The following is a 16,848-nucleotide window of genomic DNA, read 5'->3' on the forward strand; positions in this document are numbered from 1 at the left end:
GTGTGTGTGCACACGTTCACTGCTGTGTGTGTTGAACTTTTTTATCAATCTTGATGATTATTGAATATTTAATAAAGTTAACACATTGCTTAAAGGGCACATAGTTTACCCCTTTTTTATGATTTAACATTATTATTATGGTTCTTCTGAGTGTGCCAGTTTAGGTTCAGTTCAAAACACAATCCAGATTTTTTTATTATAATGTGTTATAATGTGTCATTTTAAGGGCGTGTACACAGCTCGCTGTTTTACATTTACATTTAGTCATTTAGCAGACGCTTTTATCCAAAGCGACTAACAAATGAGGACAAGGAAGCAATTATCACAACTATAAGAGCAACAATAAATAAGTGCTGTAGGCAAGTTTCAGGTCTGTACAGTCTAAGAAGGAAAGCATTAGTAATGTAAGAATTTTTTTTTTTTGAGTACAGTTAGTGGTATAGCTAGAGGCAATTGCAGATTAGGAAGTGAAGAGGAAACTAAATAGTTGAGTTTTAAGTTGTTTCTTGAAGACAGCAAGTGACTCTGCCGTTCTGTTGCAGTTAGGGAGTTCATTCCACCAACTGGGCAGATTGAATGCGAGAGTTCGGGAAAGTGATTACTTCCCTCTTTGGGATGGAACTACGAGGCGACGTTTATTTACAGAACGCAAGTTTCTTAAGGGCATATAAATCTGCAGAAGTGAGAGCAGATAAGAGGGAGCAAAGCCAGAGGTTGCTTTGTAGGCAAACATCAGAGCTTTGAATTTGATGCGAGCAGCAACTGGCAGCCAGTGCAAACGGGTGAGTAGCGGAGTGACATGTGCTCTTTTCAATTCATTAAAGACCACTCATGCTGCTGCGTTCTGGAGTAGCTGAAGGGGCGTGTTGCTTCGCATGAAAATTAGTTTCAAATTCAGTCGGTCGGTGAGTAAATGAATATGATGGATGAGAACACACAGGCATGTGCGTATAGACATAAAATGTAATGTTGTACAGTAACGTGTCAATTGTTTGTTTCAGTTGTCTTTATTTGAATGGTTTCGTGAGGATGTGATGGTGTGCTTTATCTGGCTGATTCCCGCTGAAGTGGGCGGGTTGTGTGACGTTTGATTCGGGGAATGTTATGGGGCGGGGTTTGCGTGACGTGCTGCGAGCTACTAGCCCAACAGTGGAAACGCAGCATGATTTCGGCCTCACTGCTTAACCTCCTGGCTCGCACTGACCTCAGCTTACAGCCTAGAAATCCAATGCACTATCCATTGCACCACAGAGCTCCTGCCTCTAGCACTGTTGCACAGAAAGCAATTTTTGGTACTCTCTGGCCCATAAAAGCACAGCTCACTGCAGATAAGGTACTGCTGGGATTCATACATAGGATCTTCTGTTTACTCGACAGGTGCTTTGACCAACTAAGCCACAAAACCAGACAGGGGGTAATTGTTTAATCGAAAAAAGAAACGGTAAAAACGGTAGCACTGCATGTTTGAATGTCTAGACTTAAAAATTTTAAAGTCCAATTGGTTACGCATCACCATACCATGCTATATAATGCCATCGTCCAAAACCCTCTTAATAATACAATATTAAAATTGTTTTATTATTCAATATATAATCAAGGTTTCCCTTAAACCAATTAACTTCTCTCTATAAAACTTCAAAAATTGCAACAAATGAACACTGCAATGAATAAATGTACAAATAAAATAAAAATGAAAATAAAACATTCACTTATAACATTTCAAAATGTCCCAAAAGTCCAGTACAGGTGATGAACACTCAAAAAGATTCTTTTGCAAAACAACTAGGTTGCAAATTCATTTCCAGAGTTCCAGGATGTTGCACTTGTGAGTGTGTTGTAAATTTACACTCCTACCATGACGCTGAATAGGTTTTACTTTGTATCTTTCCAACAGGTGTATCCAAAGAATCCACTTAATGGGAGGCTCGCCAGTCCAACTCCACAATTAGACACACACCGATGAAAGTTTAGACAAACCAAATCCAGAAAAGAGTTCACACTTCAATTAATTTGAATTGCGCGTGCACAAATAGACACTCCCACACCATCCCACTTTAGTTCCTCCGACACTCCCCCCTAAACAGAGCTGGACACGCCCACTTTTCTGACTTTTTCCAAAGTAGAGGTGTGAAAACACCCTGCTGAAACGAGGGGGTTTCATGGCCCTTTAAGCGTTCTTGGGTGGCTCGCAAATGTATAGATAACTCTAATACATAAAATAAGTAAGCTGACCAAAGTTCTTACGGGGAGAAGACTTTATTGAAGAGAATTAATTGTGCAGTTCATCAGCAGTGATGTTAACTTGTCGGTCTTCAAGTAACTTAAACCAAAGTACAGTCTGTGAGACACTAATTTATAACAAAGGATGAAACCCCCCTGGAGATTACCCAACTGCTTTGGTTGGGTCACATCTCCTGAGTTCCTCTAGGTCATTTGGTTCTTACTAAGAGCTCGACTATGGTGCCAATTTAATGTTCAGTTTACTTAGGTTGTGTGTTTTTGGACTGTGGGAGAAAACCAGGGGAAATCCACGCGAGCACAGGGAGAATGAGCAAACTCTGCACAAAAAGTCAACTGGTTAGCAGCGACTTAAACCTGCGACATTCTTACTGTGAGGCAACAGTGCTAACCACTGGCTAATCATTGACTGCCGTGTTGCCCAATCTAGAAAGGAGGGGGAGTAAGGGTGGGAGAGGGATTCTTCAAGACAAGGATAACTGAGTTAAGCTACGGTCACACTGGGCTTTTCCTCCCATAGACTTCCATTCATACGCACGCGAATGCGTCAGACTAGAAACAGGGTCATGCGTCAAGTTTCGCCGGTTGCTGAGGTGCAAAGTTCATGCTTGGTGAACTCTGACCTGCGAAATCGCATCACTTGACTGCGTGAGACCAATCGAGGATCAAAACATGACCTCTCTGGACAGAAATTTAAACCATGGAGCAATTGCTCACTTTTTTAATTTCTAAAAATCTTGTTTGATCCCGCCCCTTTTAACAGCACCGTACGACAGAATTTCACAATCTCAAAGTCTAGTGTGACCGCAGCTTTGTGTTCTGGTTATCTATAGTGAGTCAGGAATCATCTGATTGGTGAATCATGTTTTAGCTAATGCAGAACCAGCCGTGGACAATCATAAGCATGTGATCCTCTCAAAAGTAGTTTATAAATAAACTTCACTTGAATGAACAGCCAAACTACGTGAAAAAGCTGCCGTTTTGAATATACCCGTGTTTGTGTGGACAAGGCCTCAATGTTAAGGACTCAGCTCTCCATTGTGAATCTTCATGTGAGTGTTGAGGCTTCTTTTACTTTTAAAGCCCTTTCCACACTCACAGCATCTAAAACGATCCTCTCTTGAGTGAATCTTCATGTGTTTCTTAATGGTGTCTTTGCGTGTGAGACTCTTTCCACACTGATCACATGTGAACACTATGGTTCCAGTGTGACCATTCATGTGGTTCTTGAGGCTAGGTTTGGTTGTGAAGCTCTTTCCACACTGAGCACATGCAAACGGCTTCTCTCCAGTGTGAGTTCTCATGTGGTGTTTGAGTGTGCTTATATGTGAGAAACCTTTACCACACTCTGTGCATGTGTAAGGTTTCTCTCCAGTGTGAATCCTCATGTGGATGTAAAGGTCTCGTTTTTGACTAAAACTCTTTCCACACTGTTCGCAGGTGTGAGGTTTCTCCCTAGTGTGAACTCTCATGTGAGCAATCAGGTTCGGCTTTTTACTGAAACTCTTTCTACACTGTTTACAGCTGAAAGGCTTTTCTCCAGTATGAGTTCTCATGTGCACTTCCAAGTTTATTGCATGACGGAAGCTTTTTCCACACTTTTGGCATGTGTATGGCCTCTCTCCAGTGTGAATTCTCATGTGGGTTTTAAAGTTTTGTTTTTGACTAAAACTCTTTCCACACTGTTCGCAGGTGTAAGGTTTCTCCCCTGTGTGAACTCTCTTGTGATCATCAAGGTTTGGCTTTTGACAAAAACTCTTTCCACACTGTTTACAGCTGAAAGGCTTTTCCCCAGTGTGAATTCTCATGTGTGCTGCAAAGTGTCCAGCATGATAAAAGCTTTTTTCACACTTTCGGCATGTGAACTTCCTCTCTCCAGTGTGAATTCTCATGTGGGCTTTAAAGCCTTGTATTTGACCAAAACTCTTCCCACACTGTTCGCAGGTGAAAGGTTGCTCCCTAGTGTGAACTCTCATGTGAACATCAAGCTTTGACTTCTGACTGAAACTTTTTCTACACTGTTTACAGCTGAAATTACACCCCGATTTGGATTTCCGAGGTCTTCCGTGTGATGAAGTCTTTTTAGTCAGTGTGGGTTTTTCATCAGTCGCTATTTCTTGGGGTTTCTCAAACTGCTGTTTCTCATCTATTTCAATCTGTTGATGAGTCTCTTCTTTCAGCACCATCAGATCTAAAAAAAAAAAAAAAATTAGCTTTAGTATGAAGGCTCAAAGCGACAAGCAAGAAATGGATGTTTTCCTTTATTGCGGAACACAGTAAGCCAGTAGAGTTTTTTTTTTTATATCTTCTTTTGTGTTTAACAGGATCAAGAAACTCATAAAGGTTTAAAACCACACGAGGAAGAGTAAATGGTGAGGCTATTTTCATTTCTGCACAACTATCCCTTTAAAAGGTTCCTACAATTACCCATTTTTTCCATGATGTAAAATAAGTCTTTGGTGTTCCCAGAATGTGTCTGAGGTTTCAGCTCAAAATTCGATCATGTACCTTGTAGAATATTTAATTTTGGGGGTCAGAGGCAAACCAAGCTCTTTTTGTGCCTGTGACTTTAAATGGAAATAACCAAATGCACTCGCTCTAGATTACTCGTGTTGTTTCCTCGATTGAGACAAATCCTGCATGTCCATAGCAAGTATGCATAATTCACGCTTATATTTGCAAGTTTGCATTATTGTATAAAACGTATGCAAATTCTTAATGCCACGTTTGCTTTAAACGGGAGTGATGAGGAGATGGCAAGATTACATGCTTTGTTACTTGTTTTCATTTATTTGTACTTTTGTCTTTGTTTTCTTGCCTTTGTGTATGCCCCGAGGCTTAGCTGAAGACCTACTTGGTGACATTGTATATATCTGACCATATGCACAAATGCCATCTAAAAAGGTTACTTGTGGTTTGTCCAATCAGAGACAGTAACAACGTAAATATACAAAATAATAATGATAACCCAGGGTTTAAAAATGTGAACTGTCTGTTAATGAACACCCAGGATTATTTTTTTAAACCCAGGTATAGCATGAGCAGTGTGGAAGGTGACTACAGATAACCCAGAATTTCTCCAGGTATAGAATGACCCAGGGTTAACAATTTGAAGTGTGAAAAGCCCTAAGAATACTCCGCATCAGCTCTCAGGATAAACAGAGTACAATTACAAACAGCGACAATTGCCAATCATGTCATGATGACCTGGGGCCTGTTTCAGTAAGGAGGATCAACCAACCTAATCTTGATCTCTGAGTTGATTTACCGAGAGATTAAATACTCAAGAGTTTTCAATTTCAGAAAAACATTTGAGCTTCAAAAGTCTTTCAGTCAAGAGCAGTGAGGGATTTTCTCCCTTTGTTGTTTGATTAATGCTAAAAACAGTCGGCAGCAGGAACATTGTGCGCTGTCACTTTAGGAATAGTGCGGCTCTGATATGGTTTCTCTTTCAAGTGTCTTTTGATTCTCAACTTGTTTGTATATTATACAAACAAGGGTTATTATGACTAATCACTAAACACTACACAAATTTGCATGTACTTGACCATTAAAGCGCTCACATTAAGATGGCATTAGATGTATGTTCTCTGCTTGTCTCCGAGCCTGTCCAAGGCTAAGCGCAGCGCACACACAGAGCATGTGCACTTATGCACTTTTAAAAATAGGAATGATGCGCGTCCCGTGCTGCAAATGTTACATTACAGCACATGCTTTTAGTTATTTTCACATGGAACTGAGCTCTGCAGAGCAACAAGTGTGTACAACTGGAAAGGGAGCGGTATATGATGGAATAATCGTTTATCTCGATTAATGGATTTTCATAATCATTAGAAGCCAAAATCTAAATTGAAACCAGATTTTCGATTAATTGCACAGCACTATCAAGTGGTAGAGGTTGATATGACATTTAAAATGTAAGCAGGACTAAAAAATCTTTTTAGAACGAGTAATAATCCCGTTAATCTAGTTACAGTACATGTCCGTCGAAGGTCATTGAATTTAAGCAAATTATTCATTAAGAAAGGACAAGCCATTCTGCTATGTGACTGTTCTTTGTGTGACTGAAATGTAGGCAATAGCTATGTTTCCATCAAAAAATGCGAATTACATTTATGCGCAAAACTGGGATGTCACATAAAAGATGTGCGAATAAAGCTGCGTTTCCATCCAATGAATCAAAGACAACAAAATCATCACTTCCTGATTAACAGGCCCCAAATATGAACTGTAAAAACAGAATTTCCTGCAGTAGAAGAAGCTACATGAATCTTTTATTTATTTAATAAATGACTTTCACCTCAGAGGACAATGCTGGTACAAAATTAACACGTGTTGGCGTTTGAAGCCATGAGACGCAGAGAACAGACGCTCTGGAGGTCATCAATAGTACAATAGCATGAATACTGAAATGGTTCAGGCGTTTTAGAATGACCAAAACAACATTTCAGATGTTTATAATGTTCTCAGCCTGCTGGTTTGTGCATTCACACACATTTTCATCATCATATGATCTCTTTTAACAAACCCTTTTAAACAAACCAATTTTTTATGGTCATAGCCTATCTAAAAAGCACATAAAAAAGGTGGCTGAATATGTAAGGCTAAGTGAGAAATACCGCTTTATCTTTTAAAAAGGGGATGAGACCGACAGAAAACTCTCTTTCAGAGACAGGCTCTCTTGCTCTGCAAACAAGTGTGTTCATGACTATACATACAAAGAAAAACAATAAAATTAGAAAATATGACTTTGCTACAATAAGCAGCATTAGGCATGGGCCAGTATAAGATTCTGACAGTATGATAACCTTGAATAAAAAATATCACAGTTTCATGGTACTGTGAATACTCCTCTAAAATATATTCTTTTAAATGTCTGGGTAAACAGACACTTTTTCCTCTTTGAACACAAAACATTTACCTTTGAGAAACTTTTAAAGTATTTTGGAGCAGTAAACATGTAAGGCTAAATCACTCAATTGAATCATTGACTTCTGTCTTCATTTGTTTCATAAACAGAGATTTCATTACAATTTAAAATGGCATCTTTGGAGATCTTTTCTTTTCTCTGGAGATACTGTTGTCCTAAAAACTTAAAACAAAATATATATTAAAAAAAACATATAGCGATGAACGGTACAGCAGAAAATATTGGCGGTTTTAAAACCTCGACTTTTTTCAAACTGCGTTATACCTTGAAAACGGTTATCGTCCCATGCCTCAGCAGCACAACACTGTTTTTAGTATCTAAAATTATTTCTTTAATAAAAGTCAAGAGCAAAAAGATTCAAATGGCGGCGCCTGCTGGTACGTGAAGAATATGGTCAATACGGACGAACTTTACACTCAAATCTCTGCATATCCTCAGCATGCTGTAATCCATTTCTTAAGCAGCAAAAGTCATTTTAGACTAGTTTGTTGGCCAGTTGTAGTCAGCGCAATGTTAAACGTTATTGTTCCACAATAGTTTGTTCATTTAGTCTCACGTCGCCCTGCAGCAACATCATATAGTTTAGAATTCTGTACAATGCTTTATAATAATTAATTATTTTATTGTCCACTTCATTCAGCATATTTAATATTGGGGGCATCCATGTTTTTTTTTTTTTTATACTTTAAACCAGGGTTTCTGCAGGTTTCACCAAGTTAAATGTAAGACTTTTAAAGACATTTTTAAGACCATTATGACAATTTTAGACTCATAAAGGGCTAAAGGCTAAGGGATTTTTCAAATAGCCCAGATGAAAGATTTTAATTTGCCCTATTAAAAAAAATGATAATTTAATACATTTAATAATACAATAATAAATTAATAAAAAATATATATTATAGATATTTCTTACCAAAAGATTTTAAATTGTGTGTAATAACATGCAAGCTTTACTTGTATCCACACACTTTTTTCCTAAATAAACTTTCTTTAAAAAATAATTTAAAATGAACAAATGTTTTAAAAGTTTTAAAAACTAAAACAAACTAAATCTACACAACAATCTGTCCGCGATGTCTTCAGCAGTAAATACATGGAGCACGTTTAAACAAATGTTATTGTGAGGAAAATTATTAAACCATTATGACAAATAGAGTTAAAATGACCTTTTGAATAAAAAGTTTAAAGTTTTATTGAGATGGATTGTTGGTTATTGTAGGGGTTTTGGCCAGATTGGGTAGCAAAACATGAACAAAGGAAAATAAAGGCTTGTTTAAAAAGATTTAAGACCTACAACACAACATTTCAGTAAATTTAAGACTTTGTAAGGTCGAAAATTTTGATTTTGGAATTTACGACATTTTAAGACCCCCGCAGAAACCCTGTTTAAACACAATAGCCCTGGTAATTAGTTATTATAATAATAATGTAATTCTAACTCAGATACTATCTGTGAGAACTAGTAGATACTACTAGAAACAAGTTTAAACCCATAAAGAAGTCGATGAAAAAAGTTAATTTGGATCAATGTGACATATGCAAATGGAAAGTACTAAGCCAACACCATCACTGTAATAGCAGATATCTTCTATGGGGTATTGTAGATCAAATATCTTCAGCTCAGTTTAAGTTTTTTTTTATTATTAGTTGTTTTTATTTATTTTATATAGCGCTGGTGCTCAAGGACGCTTTACAAACAGTAGGAGAACAAGAAAAGCAATAGCCTTAAGAAGGTAAAGAAAATGGGAGACTAATAATAAATAAAATAATGACAAAAGACACGAGAACAAGTAACAAGAGAGAAACTCATTCCTGTCTTTCAATAGTTATGTTTCCATCCACCTATTTTCATGCACTTAAAAAACGGTTTATGGAAACATCATGATGCAAAAAACAAATTGTATGCGCATTTCTCAGTAGGATAAACGTTTTATTCGATAAGAAAAGATGAAAAATCACGATACAAACTCCAGTATGTGCATTAAAAAAGGTCATGTGATTTTGTTTTAAGAGATCATGTGATGATAAAAAATGTGTATGAATGGACAAACCCGCCGGCTCAGTACATTATAAAACATCTGAACTCTTGTTTTGGTCATTCTTAAACGCCTTACAGTTTAAGTATTAGTGTTATTATATTATTCATGACCTCCAGAATTAAGAGCATCTTAGCTTCGCGTCTGACACCTTTAAACGCCACTACGCGTTCACTGCGTTTCAGGATCACCCTCTGAGGCGCAAGTCATTTATTAGATGAAGCAAAGATTAGCCACATTTCCACTGTCGGGCATGTGCAAGCCAAGGCTTTTATCGGGCAGGGCCGGGCCAGGCCAATCGCAAGGGGGGGTTGAGCAGTGAGGCAGAAATCATGTCGCGTTTCCACTGTCGGGCCAGCACCTCGCAGCGTGTCATGCAAACCCCGCCCCCAGAACGTCCCCCGAATCAAACGTCACACAACCCGCCCACTTCAGCGGGAATCAGGCAGATAATGCATGCATGACAGAAAAAAAAGGTAGCCTAGTTTCTGCTTTCACTCACCTATAAAATGCTCTGTTTACATGATTTGATTAATATCATCATATCCATATACTTTATAAATAATATTTCAAACCTCCTCCGGTGTTTATTGTTTTAGAAAATATCTTAAATCTTTTTTTCAGATAGGCCTTTGTAAAATAAAAGTTTAATATGGCTTTAAAATGGTTTGATTTATGTACGGTTTATAGGCTACCTAAATTATTATAGCTAGATTTTATTTGTTTTATATTGGTTTATTTATTTTATGTAATTTTATTATATCTGATATTTGTAATTATTTAAATTATTTCAATATATCTTGGGCTATTTTATTAGGATATGACACTATTGTTTTTGAGTCTACAAAAATGGACACGAAATTTGTAAAGTTTAATGTCTTTCTGTTGTATTTATGTTGTGTATTATCTTCAAAATAAATAAAAACAAAATCCGCTCGCAGCATCAACAGAGCTGTGAGGAGAGCGCTCTTTTGCTCGGTCTCACATTCACATTCAGGCATCTAAACACACACAAACACCTTTTAAACTTGACAAAAACTCTCGATAACCTTTACTGTCTGCTGTGTCTTTAATATGGTGTAAAGATTATTATGCGTTATTGAAACATCAAGGAGGATGCAGCAAAGTCACTTATAAATGAAAACTTTATCATTTTATGCAACAGCCTTACATTTAAAAGGGAAACATAAGGGCGATCATACGCAAAAAGACCCCAGCCTAAATGGCTAGATGTTTTCTTTCCCTTATTTTTTTATTTGGTTATTTGTTTGGTGCATGTACTCGTGTGCGATCGGAAAACTAGTGTCTGCCTCTCCTTTCACTCAGCCCCGAAGCCCCAGCTGGCCCTCTTTGGCCCAAGGTATTCGGCGGGCCAAAAAAGGCCAGCCGCTGGCCCCGAGAAAGCCCCGCTTTGGCTCGATTAGGCCCAGGAAGTGACAGTGGAAATGCGACTGGCCTTGGCTCGCCCTGTCTCGCTTGCTTTAGACGAGATAGTGGAAACGCGGCTATTGATGCAGCTTCTCTTATCGCAGCAAATTCCATTTTTACTGTTGATATTTGGCACCAGTTAATCAGGAAGTGATGATTTTGTTTGCTTTGACTCTGTCATTGTATTTGCACTGTCTGTATTTTGCACTGTTGTTGTATTTGTACTGTCTGTATTTTGTCTGGAGCCAGCACCTAAGCTTTCCACTCATCATAGCACATGTGCTGCTGATGATGTGACAATAAAAGTGATTTGATTTCCTTTGAATGGAAATCATTGAGCTTTATTTGCATATCTTTTATGCAATAATCCAGTTTTGCGTATAAAGTTTATTTGCATTTTTGGATGGAAACATAGCTCATGAGTGCTTGTGTGCATTTAGGAGAACTAGGCAGCACACTTAGAGCTGCAAGATGGATTTAATTTAATATTCTTATTATTAAAATATCTGAATGAGGATTAAATGACTGAGTTGGTGTTTGAGAATAAAAAATTAACCTGTTTGTTCCTGCAGATCTTCCTGTTTGACTGTGAATGTTTCTTCAATCTTCACATCTTCACTCTCCTCTTTAATAAACGCCATCTTTATAACAGTGTGGAGATCAGTCGCTTCAGCAGGAGTTTTTATCTGCATTTGGAACCTTTATCCTGTTTAAAATGAACAAAACAATGAACAGAAACAAAATAACTTCTTAACACTTACTTCAAAAGTTTCTTTATAGGAGAGTGATTAACAATAAGAAATCAGGTAAGTTTAAGCAAGAAACAATAGCAACAAATGACCTGATTACAACTAGTAACATTACTCCATTTCTTATACAGTTGTAAACTCAGAATGGAATGACAATATACTATTTAATAAATTAAACCTTCAATAAAGTTATTAAACTTATTACACACATCTCTGTAACCTTTTTTTAAACTTTATTTTTTATGTATATTCTTAATTGTTTTGTTTGTTTTATTTAGCTTATTGTCTGCTTACAGCAATGTGTAGCACTTTTTTTGCACAAGACAAATTTCCTCTTGAGGACAAAACGTTTATCCTATCTTTATTCAAACAATTGTACTATACTAATATTGACACTAATATTGTCATCAGCAGGTAAATCATTTAGCACTAAATGAAAAAAAACTGAAACTTTAATCAATCGGTTTATATAAGTGTAAACGCTTTAAAACAAACCTTTCTCCAGTTGAATAACAGCGCTTGAACGGCGCAGGCTTATGACGTCACACGCCACGCCAAAATAAAAGTCTTTTAAACCTTTTTTGCCACTTACTGTTGCAGTCATGACTTATTGATACATTTCTCCTTCGTTTCCACTTTCTCACAGACGCACATATATTCAGTATTTGGAGTTGATCAAAACCTTTACTCTAAACATTTTAAAATAATTAAAAAAAACTTCTTTAATCCACTAAGACTAAGTGTTTAAATCAAAAATCTCAACATTCTAACAGGTATAACAAATAATTTAATGAGTGTTTGGAGCTGAAACTTTACAGAAAAGGAGGTAAAATAGGTGTCCTTCATGTAAAAAAGTATTCATTACTACTTTATGTTTTAGTTCTTCAAACTAGTCATGACTTATATAGTTTTTCTCTGCGTTTGGACACTTTATCCTGTTAAAAATTAACAAAGCAATAAAAATGTAAAATGAATAAAACAATGAACAGAAAGAAAATAACTTCTCTTCTTCTTATACGAGAGTAATTAACAAAAATAAATCAGATAAGTCTGAGCAAGAAACTATAGCCACAAATTAGCTGATTAAAACTAGTACTCCATTTCTTATATATAGTGATGTAAACTTATAATGGAATGACATTATACTGTTTAATAAATTAAAGCTTCAGTAAGACACTTATTACACACACGTTGTTTAATAGTCCTCATTACTGTGAGTAAAATAGTACTTTGTTGTATAAAGGGTTAAAATAATATTGTCAACAGCAGGTTCATAGTTTAGTATCAGATGAAAAACCTAAAACTTCAATTAATCGGTTTCTTCTTTTTCTTTGGGTTTTACTGGCGGTTGGCAACCAGACTTGTAGGTGCATTACCGCCTCCGACTGGAATGGTTAAACAATAACTGAAGTGTAAAAATAGAGGGGAGGGGAAGAGGGGGAGGAAATGAAAATAAATAAATAAATAAAAAATGTGGGGTGGAGTGGGCTAACAATTAATTCCTCAGATTATATTATCTTTATATTCTTTTCTCTAAATGGGTTTCTTAAACAAATTTAATTATATCGTCATATACCTCACTAGATTTATTCCCTAATAAACCTGCCAATGTGAAATCCTGAAGTTTGCTCTTTTTAACTGATTGAATAAGATCGTATCGTTCTTTATTATATTTGCTACAGTGGAATAAAACATGGCATATTGTTTCTTGTTGATTACAGTGTATACATTGTCCAGTTAGGTGTTTCCCTATTTTATATAAAATGTGGTTGAGTCCAGTATGACCTATTCTCATCTGAGTTATAATTGTACTTCCTTATGATTTCTGTTCTCTCTCCTTCCAGCAACGACTTATTTATGTATATTATATAGATGTCTGCCTGTTTCATTGTTATCCCAGTATAATTGCCATACTGATTGTTCTAAATTTGATTTGAGCTTCTGCTTTACTCAGTGGGACTTCTAGATCTACTTCACTAATTCTGAGAGCTTGTTTGGCCAGAATGTCCGCCTTTTCATTGCCTTCCACACCTACGTGAGCAGGAACCCAAATTAAATATACAGATTTGCCCATCATTTTAATATAATATGTCTTACAGAGTATGTGAACTCTATTAATTACTGCAAAACATCAGAATGTTATTTTGCATTACGTCCATATAGGAGTGATTCAATCTTTCAACACTTAGTCTTAGTGGATTATATAAATTAAACAAAATTGTGTTAATGTTTGGAGTAAAAGTTTTGATCAACTTCAAATACTGAAAGTCTTTGTATGTGAGAGAGATAGCAGATGTTGTGTGAGGTGGAAAATGAAGGAGAAATGTATCATGTCATGACTGCAACAGTGAGTGGCAAAAAATACTGAAAAAAAAGACTTTGCCAACAGATTAAAAACAAATCTTGATTCTATTATTTCTGAAACTCAGTCTGGGTTTATAAAAGGCCGCCATGTTTCTAATAACATAACATTAGTTTTGGATTTGCTTGATTATGCTGATTCTATTCATTCAGATGGTCTCATTCTTTTTCTTGATTTTTATAAAGCCTTTGATACGATTGAGCACCAGTTTCTGTTTTTAAGCATTGAGGTTATTTGGATTTGGGGAAACTTTTGTTAACACTATGGCTATGTTTTATAAAGGAATCAATAGTTCAGTGATTGTTAATTTTAATACTTCTAATGGATTTGATATTCTGTGTGGTATTAGGCAGGACTGTCCAATCTATTCCTTTTCATTTTTATTAGTTTTTATTAGTCCTTAAGCATTGTGCAAAATCAAGATTTGAAAAAAATTCTGTTTTTGAGAGGAAGATTAAGATTTCACAATTGGCAGATGACACCACTTTATTTCTAAAAGATGACTCAAACGTATGAAAGGCTTTAAATTTAATTTCTGATATCTCAAGTGTTTCTGGTCTAAAGCTGAATATCTCCAAATGTGAGATAATGCCTGTTCATAATTTGAGTTAGGAATATTTAGAAGATATCCTTGTTAAATCCACAATTAAATGGTTATTTATTTATGTTATTAAAAATCTTTTAGTGAGACAGCACTTGAATATTTTTTTGTCTAGGATCAGCAAAACTAAAAATATTCTTAATTCCTGGCTACAATGGGACCTGTCATTATATGGAAGAGGGTGTTTCTCATTTTGTATATTCGACTTTATCTTTATTTGTTGAAAACAAAGTGGCCAAAGAAATTTATACTGTTTTCTTGAAATTTATCTGGAAGAACAAACCTCTTAAATTAAAAAAAGGTAGTTATTTCTAATAGTAAAGCAGAGGGGGTGTAAATTTATTAGATTTTTCTGACTCCATATACATTTTTAAAATTAATTGGATAAAGAGATGCCTAACCAATCCAACGTCTATTTGTTTTTTTTTTTTTATTCCCAACTGCTTTTTTGTCAAAATCTGTAGTCTTTTGTTTCTTCTTAAACTTAATTATCTTCCCTACAAGCTATCTTTAGCTTTGTCTAATTTCCAAAAGCAATGTCTGCTTGCTTGGAAGCTTGGTTATGTTCACAATTTTTCTCCCCACCGATTATTCTTATGGAATAACCGAAATATTACTGTTACGATTGACCGGGTGGATGGAGGCAAAAAGGTGTCACAGAGGCCGCTGGTGAAAGTGAAGAGTGATTTATTTACACAAAGTGAAAACAAAAATCCAGCAAAACAGGTGAAAGTGACAAAATAACAATAAAGAAAAATAAACTATTCTATATTTACAATGTATATACAGGCTTGTTCAGCTAAATCAAGTAAATGACCTGAACAAAAACTGTTACCAATACTGACAAAAACACAACCTTCTCCTACAACTACCCACGCCTCCAATGAATGTTTGGGGCCATTTTATTGTATTGGCCCCGCCCATGGGTTAAACCATTTCACTGGTAGTGGGTTACCATGTAGACAAAAAATACATAAAAAGACATTCAACAGAAATATAAATTAATGCAAGTAAATGAATATGCATACAAAACTCAAAATACAACACAACAAATAACCAATACAAATTTAAACAACAAAACTGTGATTTTTATTTACTGACCAGGGGGTTGTGACCCTGATGATGTTATGGAAAATGGCTGCTCCAAAGTGAAGGCGGGAAAAATCTGTATAAATGGCTTTGTTTGAAAGTTAAACAGGTTTGGTGCTGAGAATAGGAAACTGGTAAGTATATGTAAACTCTATATGTTTGGTTAATAAATGAAGTTTGAAAGAAAATGTGTCTGTGGTTATTTCAGTGTTCATATGGGCTATTGTTTGACATAAAAGTTAAATTTTTACATAAACACAATGCTAATCTGGACAAAAAAACAACATATACATATTACACAAACACACACATGCACAATACAAATAAAACAAAGGTCCATGTTTAAAAGTGTGTATTTTATGTATGAGTGCAACGTGATGTGTGTTTGTTAGTCACAGTGTCTTTAAGCTTTACACTGTGACAATTACAATCAGAAACAAATCGTTATTTTTCCATAGTTGGTTTCAAAATAATATTAAATGGATCCTTTGCTTGTTTGATGATGCAGGAAACATTCTTTCATGAACCATTTATAACCTACCACTGTTTTCCAACTTCTCCTAATGAATTTAATAAAGTTGTTAAGGCAATATCACCCGGTTTAGTTCACCTATTTAAAAGTCATTGTACATTTAACTGTAAATTTGCTTTTAGAAGGTGTTAGTCTGTTAGATAAGAAACGTAACAATAGCTTAGGAAAATGGAAAAATTTTGTCTAGAGGAAAGTTTTACTGGAGGTCTTTGGTTAAGGATATAGACTGGAATAGAACCTGGCTTTTACCTGGGAAATATTGCATTTTCCGACAAGGCAAAAGAAATGCATTTTAAAATTTTCCATAAAATCTACCCTGTAAAATTTAGTATTTAAAGTTTTTTGGACATCAACAGCTCCTGTTCTTTCTGCAAACAAGCAGAGGAAACACTACTACAGGGGTGGCCAACCCTGTTCCTATAAAGCCACCTTGCTGCAGATTTCAGTTGCTACCCATATCAAACACACCTGAAGCAATAAACTAAGACCTGAACACCACGTGATAATTACAGGCAGGTGTGTTAGATTTGGGTTGCAACTGAAATCTGCAGGAAGGTGGCTCTCCAGGAACAGGGTTGGCCACCCCTGCACTACTACATGTTTTTTGATTGTACAATATCCAAGCATTTTTGGTCACTTCTAAATTCTCATATATCTGCTTCTGCCAATGCTGTGAATTGCTTTAATCTAAAAGACTTTAAAAGACCCAAAAGCTAAATATCTGGAACGCATCATACTTTTTTATCTTATATGGCAAATTTCATTCACAAACAGAAATGCACAAATATTTACCCATGCTTTGTTTATTTTAGAATAGAATTTAACTTCCTCCTAAATCACTGTATATTATTAAGAATAATACAAGAAAAATCTAAGATTCCTA

General features: G+C 35.8%; 1 protein-coding gene across 1 annotated transcript; it reads right to left on the reverse strand.

Annotated features, from left to right (window-relative positions):
- Positions 1-2,237: 2,237 nt before the first annotated feature.
- Positions 2,238-11,932, reverse strand: znf1046 (zinc finger protein 1046). The gene is made up of 3 exons (XM_087248921.1): positions 11,877-11,932; positions 11,189-11,338; positions 2,238-4,429 (listed from the first exon to the last, which is right to left on the reverse strand). The coding sequence occupies exons 2-3, from the start codon at positions 11,322-11,324 to the stop codon at positions 3,258-3,260; spliced, it is 1,308 nt and encodes a 435-aa protein (XP_087105047.1). The 5' UTR covers positions 11,325-11,338; positions 11,877-11,932; the 3' UTR covers positions 2,238-3,257.
- Positions 11,933-16,848: the final 4,916 nt, after the last annotated feature.

This window comes from Danio rerio, chromosome 4 (genome assembly GCF_052040795.2).
Source record: "Danio rerio strain M-AB ecotype USA chromosome 4, GRCz13ab, whole genome shotgun sequence".
In the NCBI taxonomy this organism is placed as follows: domain Eukaryota; kingdom Metazoa; phylum Chordata; class Actinopteri; order Cypriniformes; family Danionidae; genus Danio; species Danio rerio.

Bases quoted from the DNA above. Each gene is read 5' to 3' on its own strand.
- znf1046 (XM_087248921.1), bottom strand. From the start codon at position 11,324: ATGCAGATAAAAACTCCTGCTGAAGCGACTGATCTCCACACTGTTATA. The intron at 4,430-11,188 runs GTTAATTTTTTA...TTTTTTTTTTAG, and splicing joins AGATCTGCAGGAACAAACAG to ATCTGATGGTGCTGAAAGAA.